At 47.4% G+C, this 9,258-nt stretch overlaps 1 protein-coding gene across 3 annotated transcripts in view; it reads right to left on the reverse strand.

The window, feature by feature from the left end:
- The window catches only part of syt7a (synaptotagmin VIIa), a 179,904-nt gene extending 172,888 nt beyond the window's left edge, over positions 1 to 7,016 (reverse strand). For all 3 annotated transcript variants that reach the window (XM_038291252.1, XM_038291251.1, XM_038291250.1), the window contains exon 1: positions 6,764 to 7,016. In XM_038291252.1, coding sequence (XP_038147180.1) covers positions 6,764 to 6,797 — 34 coding nt within the window. In that variant the 5' untranslated portion in view covers positions 6,798 to 7,016. The remainder of the gene's footprint in view (positions 1 to 6,763) is intronic.
- Positions 7,017 to 9,258: the final 2,242 nt, after the last annotated feature.

Raw genomic sequence — 9,258 nt, forward strand, 5'->3', positions numbered from 1 at the left:
ATTTCAATGTCGGTTGATTTTTCAGAACTCCCCTGGCTGTTTTTCCACGGATCACAAGAAGATAACTTTCATTCTCTCTCAGCCTTGGAATGGGCCCAGGCAAGATTTGCCGCTGACGACAGCTTAAATTGCTACTACTCTGATTTCATTTCTGAATTTACCCAGGTATTCAACCAAGAAACTGACCAAACTATTGATTCTAGAGCTCTTTTCAATCTTAAACAGGGAAACTCTTCGGTGGCTGAATTTTCTATTCACTTCCGGGTTAAAGCGGCAGCTTCCGGATGGAACCAAAGCGCCTTGAAAGGAGCCTTTTTCATGGCATTAAACGAGCACATTAAAGATGAACTCGCAACCCTCGACGAACCTGCTACCCTCGAAGATTTAATTCGCCTCTCCATCAGATTAGATAATAGAATTCGAGCCAGAAACAGTTCAAAGAAGGAGAGTACACTTTATTCTGCCTCACATAACGTGACTGTTTGTTCTCCCTCTACAGAGCAGCTGCCCATTCTGAGGCCTAAGTCCCAGTCTCTACCGTTGCCTGTTCAAGCCTCTCATTCGGGCGAAAGAGATGTCGAACCCATGCAGGTGGGACACACCAGGCTCACACCAGAGGAGAGACAAAGGCGTTTGCTAAGCAAATTATGTATCTACTGTGGTGAGAGTGGACACTTCATTGCTTCCTGCCCGGCTAAATCAAAAGCCTGGGCCCGCCAGAGGATCTGAGGAGTCTGGCGGGCCAAATAAACACTAAGAAATCTCCTCGACTGTTGCTGCCTGCCACACTTTTCTGTGCTAACCAGAGCCTCTCTTTCTCTGCATTCATCGACTAAGGCTGTGAATGTAACCTAATCGATTCTAACCTCGTCCAGCAACTCCAGATTGAAACCATTCCTCTGACTCAGCCTCTCAGAGTATCCGCTATTGACGGAAGAAGACTCCATCAAGTTACCCACCAAACTCAGCCCCTCGAGCTACTTCTGTCAGGTAACCACCGAGAGACGATAACATTTTTTGTTTTTCCCTCTGCATGTTCCCCGCTGGTGCTTGGTTTCGAATGGTTGGAGAAGCATAATCCTCACATTAACTGGACTGAACGTCACCTGGAATCATGGTCCATCTCATGCCACGAAACATGCCTTCGTTCTGCTGCCCCCTTGGTGGGGTCTCCTAGAGGTGGGGGGGAGATGGACTCTCCTGACCTTTCTTCAGTTCCCTCTGAGTACCATGATCTTGCCCCTGTCTTCAGTAGGGTCAGTGCAACGTCCCTACCTCCACACAGACCATACGATTGTGCCATTGAACTTCTACCTGGTGCTTCTTTACCTAGCAGTAGATTGTATAACATTTCTAAGCCCGAGAGAGAAACAATGGAAAGGTACAACAACCAATCACTAGCTGCTCGAATAATTCGCCCTTCATCTTCCCCATTGGGCGCCAGGTTCTTCTTCGTGGGAAAAAAGGATGGTTCCCTGAGACCTTGTATTGACTATCGAGGTTTGAACCAGATCACTATTAAAAATAAATACCCACTGCCTCTTCTCGCCTCTGCTTTTGAGCCCGTACAGGGGGCTACTGTATTTTCTAAACTGGATTTAAGAAACGCCTATCATCTCCTTAGGATCCGTGAAGGCGACGAGTGGAAAACTGCCTTCAAAACACCCTTGGGCCAATTCGAATACCTGGTTATGCCTTTTGGTCTAACCAACGCTCCAGCCTGCTTCCAGGCCCTCGTTAACGATGTTCTAAGAGACTTTCTCAACGTATTTGTTTTTGTGTACATTGATGACATTCTCATTTACTCCAAGGACCTCGATGAACATAAAAGACATGTCCGTCTTGTTTTACAGAGACTGCTGGAGAATAAACTGTTCGTGAAAGCCGAGAAGGGCGAATTTCATCAACCATCAGTCACCTTTTTGGGGTTTGTGCTCGAGGGCGGCCAGGTTAAACCATCTGAGGACAAGATTAAGGCAGTTTTAGACTGGCCAGTTCCAGAGAATTGCAAACCACTTCAAAGGTTTTTGGGTTTTGCTAACTTCTATCGTCGGTTTATCAGAAACTACAGCCAGACCGCCCTTCCTTTAACTTCTCTGACCTCTGTAAAACGTAGTTTTCAGTGGACTCCCGAGGCTCAAGCAGCATTTGAAAAATTAAAGTCATTGTTTTCCAGAGCACCAGTCCTCATGCAACCTGATCCAGCTAAGCAATTCATTCTAGAGGTGGATGCTTCAGATTCCGGTGTTGGAGCAGTCCTTTCCCAGAGACTAGACTCTGATCAGAAGATACACCCCTGTGCTTTCTTCTCCCGTAGGCTTTCTTCCGCTGAGCAGAACTATGATGTGGGTGACCGAGAACTCCTGGCCATTAAACTGGCACTGGAGGAATGGAGGCATTGGCTGGAGGGAGCTGAGCACCCAGTTCTTGTTTGGACAGACCACAAGAACCTGGCTTACATCCAGTCAACAAAACAAGCTAATCCTCGCCAATCCAGGTGGTCAATCTTCTTTTCTCGGTTCAATCTAATCATCTCCTACAGACCCGGATCCAAGAACGTGAAGCCCGATTCTCTCTCTCGTCTCTACTCCGTCGATCATCCCGAGACACCTGAACCTGTCCTTCCGGCTTCATGTACAGTGGGAATGGTCAACTGGGAGATAACTGACCTCATCAACTCAGCCCTGGCCACTGAACCCGATCCAGGTAACGGTCCATCTAATCGTACATATGTTCCATCTTCTGTCAGGTCCCGTCTCATCCAGTGGATGCATGCCGCCAAATTCTCTGCTCATCCAGGAGGCAGTAGAACAATAGCTCTCATCTCCAGACGCTTCTGGTGGCCCACTCTCCACAGGGACGTAAAGGAGTATGTGTTGGCTTGTCCCACATGCGCCCGTAACAAAGCCTCACACCAACCTCCTTCTGGCCTGCTTCAACCACTTCCTGTTCCCTTGCGTCCCTGGTCCCATATCGCCATTGATTTCGTCACCGGTCTCCCTGTCTCCCGAGGTATGTCCACCATATTCACTATTGTTGACCGCTTCTCGAAGTCCTGCCATCTTATTCCCCTCAGAAAACTTCCCACGGCCTTCCAGACCGCCCAGCTTCTCATCAAGCATGTATTTCGGTTACACGGCATTCCCCAAGAGATCCTCTCGGACAGAGGCCCGCAGTTCATCTCCCAGGTCTGGAAGGCTTTCTGTTCTGCTCTCGGCTGCAAACCCTCTCTCACCTCTGGTTACCACCCCCAATCGAATGGTCAGACTGAACGCATGAATCAGCAATTGGAATCCACCCTTCGTTGCCTCACGTCCAACAACCCCGTGGATTGGAGCCAATTTCTGCCATGGATAGAATACGCCCATAACTCCCTCAGATCTGCATCCACTGGACAATCCCCATTTCAGGTCAGTCTCGGCTATCAACCACCTCTTTTTCCCGGAGACGAGAGAGAGATTTCGGTGCAGTCCGTCAACCATCACATCCGCCGTTGCCAAAGGATCTGGAGGGAAACCATCGCCACTCTCAACCAATCTTCAGAAACGACTAAGCGCTTCGCCGACACCCGGAGACGTCCCGCCCCCGAGTACACCGAAGGCCAGGAGGTATGGCTGTCCACTCGAGACATCCCCCTCAAGGGGATGTCTCGAAAACTCTCCCCTAGATTCATCGGACCCTACAGGATCACTCGAGTCATCAACCCCTCAGCTGTCCGTCTCCAATTACCTCAGTCCCTCCGGATCCACCCCACCTTCCACGTGTCCCAGATCAAGCCTGTCTCCTCGAGCCCTCTGTGCCCTCCGTCCGACTCCCCACCACCCGCCCTGGAGGTCGATGGACATCCGGCCTTCACGGTTCGCCGCATCGTGGACTCCCGTCGACGAGGTCGCGGATGGAAGTACCTCGTCGACTGGGAGGGCTACGGACCGGAGGATCGCCAGTGGGTTCCGGGCTCGTACATCTTCGATCCGGCCCTTATCGAGGAGTACGAGCGCTCCTGCCCATCAACCTCTTCCGGACCGCCAAGGGGCGGTTGTTGAGGGGGGGGTACTGTTGGGAGCTGGAGAAATTCCACCTTTCTCCAGCAGAGTCCGCCATGGATCCTCTGAGGGAGCCTCCTGCACAGCTGCAGCTCGTCTAGATCATCAGAGGATCCACTACTTAAGCTGTCTTCAGACCTTGCCTCAACGCCGCAGTGTTGTTCCAGTTGGTCAGCGCTTAAGCCTAGATCCTCAGAGTAAATCTACGACTTTTGAATCCAGCTTGGATTCTAACCCCTGTGTCTGTTTTCCAGGAAACCTGTGCCTCCTCTGTGAAAGCTCTGGAAGAGCTAACCTGCCGAGCCGACCCTCTGAGCCAAACCCGAAGATTCACAGAGAACCTCCAAGCAGCTCTGGACTTGAGCTGGGTAACCCTAAGCCCTTCTCCTGAACCAACAGTGACTCTCCCAAAGCTAACCTCAAGAACCCTCAAGGTACAATCAGTAGACTTCTGGAAATCAGACCTCTGTTGGCAACGCTAACTGAACTGTCTCTCACGCAGACTCCGGTGAACCAGAATCCAGGCCCCGAACCTGAACCAGAATATTCAGTGTGTTTGTGCAAAATAAAACTGTTAAACTTTCATCCTTGTGTCCGTCAGTGGTGTTCTGCATTCTTGGGTCGCTTTCAGTGAACCCATCATGACACTACATTTGTTTAAGTTTTAAATCCTTCAACAACAAATAAGCTAATCTCATGAACTTAGTTCCTCAGTAAAGAAAGTCATTCATAAGAATGATGAATCATGAAAGGCAGTGGAAGTGGAAGAGCTAGAGGGCCTTAGAACGGACAACAGTCTGCTTCAAAACAATCACAATAATATTCGACTTCTGGAGATGCTGAGGGTTTGGATCAAGCTGCCAGTAATGTAGAAGGAGCTAATAGCATTAAGTTCAAAGAACTGCAGTTCTTTCAGGATCCCATGAAAATATTAAAACACCACATTAAAATCTCCATTCCCTTCCTTTTGTACCATATTTTTCGATCACTACCTCCAGCAGGATGAATGATTCACTGTGTCAAAGCTCAAAGATCTCAAAGTGTCATTTTGAAGGTCAGTTCAGATCGTGATATCACAGATAACCACTGGGATGTGACGCAAGGTCAATGCATCATGAATGGACGGCCAACATGTCTGCAGCTGTCATGTCCATGTGGAGAGTAATCCATCTGAAAGCTTGTGGAGTTTTAGCCGGTTGTTCCAACGGTTGAAGTTCCGAATTCTCCCGAGTGTTTCCCGGCTGCTGGGATTGTTGTGGCGGAAGGTTTGCAAGCCAGTTTGATTGTGGCCAGTTTGACGGAAGCATCTTGGTAACCAGTTAGCAACTTAGTGGTAGCTCTACGCCTGCCGAAGACACAGACGTCCATCCCCGTGAACACTGGGACGCAACTCAATGGGAAAGGAAAGGATTCTGGTTTCAACCGTTGCGTATATTAGCTGCGACACATGAATCAAGATGCTGTGACCGAAAACATTTGATCGACAGATGACCGTTGATATATGATTGGCTGAATTTAGGTGTTCAGGCTGACGTAGAACTAACTGGCCTGCAGAAGATAACGAAATTTTTTTTAAATAGAAATTTTCAAAATTTTGGGACAATATGGTCTGATAAAGAGAACATTTATATACATGTTTAAGTCAGAATGATTTGACATTTAAATATGATTTCCCTACGACTTTAAGACTTGATATACTGATAGGACAGAAGACAGGATGTTTATAACATAGAAGTGACCGTAAACTCGTGTTTTTTGTTCTTATTTCTTTCTCTCCAGAGATTTTTACTGCTTTAGGTCTCCAACCACCATCAGCAGCATCTGCTGGATCTGCTGCTTCCCTCTCTCAGCCATGCAGTGTTGTGGTCCATATGCCAGTTGATCACGTTTCACATCAGGAGGGGGGACCTGAACAAAATAGGGCTCCTCCTACTCCACCTCTTGCACCAGCCTCACCTCCTTCACCTCCTCCTGTACCGGTCCCCAGGAGCAGCAGGTGTTATTCTTGTACAACCTGAAGATTTAGGTGGTAATTAGCATCACCTCCCAGACCGGGAGAGTTATTTCTGCTTGGAGGGGAGGAAGCAGCAGCGGAGAGAGGAGTGCGTTATGAGCATCCGTGGGGAGAGGGGGGAATCACGCCTCAAAAACACGTGGGAGATATTACTCAAATATTCCTCCTTTCTCCCCGTCTTCATCCCTCTCAATGCGGCAGTGTTTTCTCCATATAAGCAGAAAGATGCCTCTTTGCCTTTTTTTTATTTTTTATCCAAGATGCTGCAGAGCGCGAAAGATAATCACCTATTTAGACCAATAGGTTTCCTTCTTTGCAGTTCCAGGCTTTGACCTTGGGGTATGTTGCCCTAAATGTCCACAGAATTAAAATAAGCACACCAATTCAAACTGTGCACACTTGAAAATTCGCGCACGACCCGAGTGGAACCGCTTAGGAGCGCGTTCACAATGGATTGGTTTAGAAAAGAAGCGAGAAGCGGGATCCGTGTTACAGATAAGCATCCTCCAAGGAGGCAATTAACGGAATTGATATTACATAATGACAGCCCACACTTTTCAGCACCATGCGCTGTCCGTGCAGGAGAGAGGAGGACACCTTGTTTGGAGTCACCTCCAGCAGAGGAGGCGCCTTCACAAATGAAACACCTTCAAAGTGTCTGAATGATTGCTGAACACACAAGCAGTTGCTGACAGGGTCTCCTTACCTTTGCTGGGATCTTCTTCCCTGTTCAGATACATGGCTGTGTGACTTCACTCCCCACCGAAGGCAATGGCGTTTTCTCTCACTTATCTGGTGATATTAGTCCTGATTTTTATTCTTATTCTTATTTCTTGCGCCGTGAACTCCGCCGCTGGTTTGTAGTAGTAGCTGTTTATTGTTTGGCTGCTGCTCTGCTGCCTCTCCTCTCCTCCTGGTGGATAGGTTGGCTAACCAGTCCGAGACTGTCACTACACTCCCTCCCTACCTCCCTCCCTGCCTCCCTCTCCTCCCTCCTTCTCTCTCCGTGCTCTGACTTAGAGGACAAAATGGGAGAGTGACTTTTGCAGCTGCGTAAAGTCTCCAGCTCTGCTCATCATGTTTAATTCATACCTTCATCTTTCTGGTCAGCTTTACACTTTATTTAAAACCGTGTCCCTTGTGTTAAAAAAAAAAACACTGTATATAAGTACGATGATAAAAAAAAAAAAAAAAAAAAAAAAAAAAAAAAAAAAAAAAAAAAAAAACTGTTGCTTTTCTTGGACCAGAACCCAGGACGGCATGACCTGTGGGCGGTATGGGTGGTTTTCCAAATAAAAATAAAAATCAATCCACTGGACTTTGTTTCCATGTTTGAAGACGTTTCTCTTCCATCCAGGAAGATTTTTCAATTCAAAATGTCAGAAATAGTGTTTGGTTTTCTGTTATTTCTTTCACAAAGCTTTTTAACTCCAGTGTGTCAGTTGTATTATCATAACTATTATATCAAATTTCTTTAGATTTTATAGTTTTATATGTCTATTCTGCACATTTCTAAAGCACCTGGTGATCTCAATGTCTGTGAAAAGTGCAGCTTAAATAAACCTTACTCACTTCCTTGACTTAATACTTGATGTTTTTCTTATGGCCGTAAGGGGGGGGGGGGGCTAGAACCGTGAATAGAAACATTTTAGTTTAATCCCAGTCAAACATACCTCCACTACCACTAAATACAGTTGAAAAAGTCAACTTTTAGTCGTGGAACCTTGTTAAAACCATCACTAAACCAATCTTTGAATGTTCTACAATAATAACAAATGCTTAAAGTTACAAGCTGTTGGGAGCTGGAGAAATTCCACCTTTCTCCAGCAGAGTCCGCCGTGGATCCTCTGAGGGAGCCTCCTGCACAGCTGCAGCTCGTCAAGATCATCAGAGGATCCACTACTTAAGCTGTCTTCAGACCTTGCCTCAATGCCGCAGTGTTGTTCCAGTTGGTCAGCGCTTAAGCCTAGATCCTCTGAGTAATCCTGTGACTCTTGAATCCAGCTTGGATTCTAACCCTTGTATCTGTTTTCCAGGAAACCTGTGCCTCCTCTGTGAAAGCTCAGGAAGAGCTAACCTGCCGAGCCGACCCTCAGAGCCAAACCTGAAGATTCACAGAGAACCTCCAAGCAGCTCTGGACTAGAGCTGGGAAACCCAAAGCCAAGGTCTGTTCAAATTAGACGTGGGACGCTGAAGCAGCAAACGGACTCTGCTGATGAACTCTTCTCCAGAACCAACAGTGACTCTCCCAAAGCTAACCTCAAGAACCCTCAAGGTACAATCAGTAAACTTCAGGAAATCAAACCTCCGTTGACAACGCTAACTGAACTGTCTCTCACGCAGACTCCGGTGAACCAGAATCCAGACCCTGAACCTGAACCAGTATATTCCGTGTGTTTGTCCATAAATAAACTGTTAAACTTTCATCCTTGTGTCCGTCAGTGGTGTTCTGCATTCTTGGGTCGCTTTTAGTGAACCCATCATGACACAAGCACTTTCCATAACACGCAAGATCATTATGTGAATGGAAACTGAAAAAAACAAAAAACAAAAACAGGCTAAAAACTGTCCTTGTTCTGGGGGCTGGCCTAATTGCACATTTCATTCACCTGTCTAACTCTGCTGGGCTACCAATTATCATTCATCTTATCCACCTGCTCTTGCTGCTTTATATGAGGCTCAGTCCCAGCTATCAGGGCCAGATTGTTGCCTTAGAGTTTGACTTTGATACCTTAGTTTTTCTTTTTGAGTTTTTACGGACAGCAGGCTGAAAGGGGGGATGAGAGAGGGGGAGAGTCATGCGGCAGAGGACCACAGGGTCGGCCACGTCGAGGACGAAGGCCTCCATACATGGATTGTGTGCAGTAACTTCTGGGCCGCTGAAGCTCGCCCCATTGCCTCAGTTTATGTTCTCAGAGGCTACTGGTGAGAGTTTTCCTGATCATGTCCTGATCATAGCCACTGAGCATGACCTGTTCCTGTTCTGACTCTGTGGAGGAGCTAGTTTTAACATACTGTAGTGATCCAGAGATCCTGCCCTGTTCTGCCTCTCAACTACTGAGCTTGCCTGTTTCCATCTGAATGTTTCTTCCTGAACATTGTGGATTCCTGGAACCCTGGACCTGGCTGTTCCTGTTCTGATCGCAACCCCTTACCGGGCTTTAGGCTCCTGGATCTCATAACCGTCCTGTTCTGAACCG

Source organism: Cyprinodon tularosa, unplaced genomic scaffold, assembly GCF_016077235.1.
Source record: "Cyprinodon tularosa strain WSP-4 unplaced genomic scaffold, ASM1607723v1 ctg298, whole genome shotgun sequence".
NCBI classification, from domain to species: domain Eukaryota; kingdom Metazoa; phylum Chordata; class Actinopteri; order Cyprinodontiformes; family Cyprinodontidae; genus Cyprinodon; species Cyprinodon tularosa.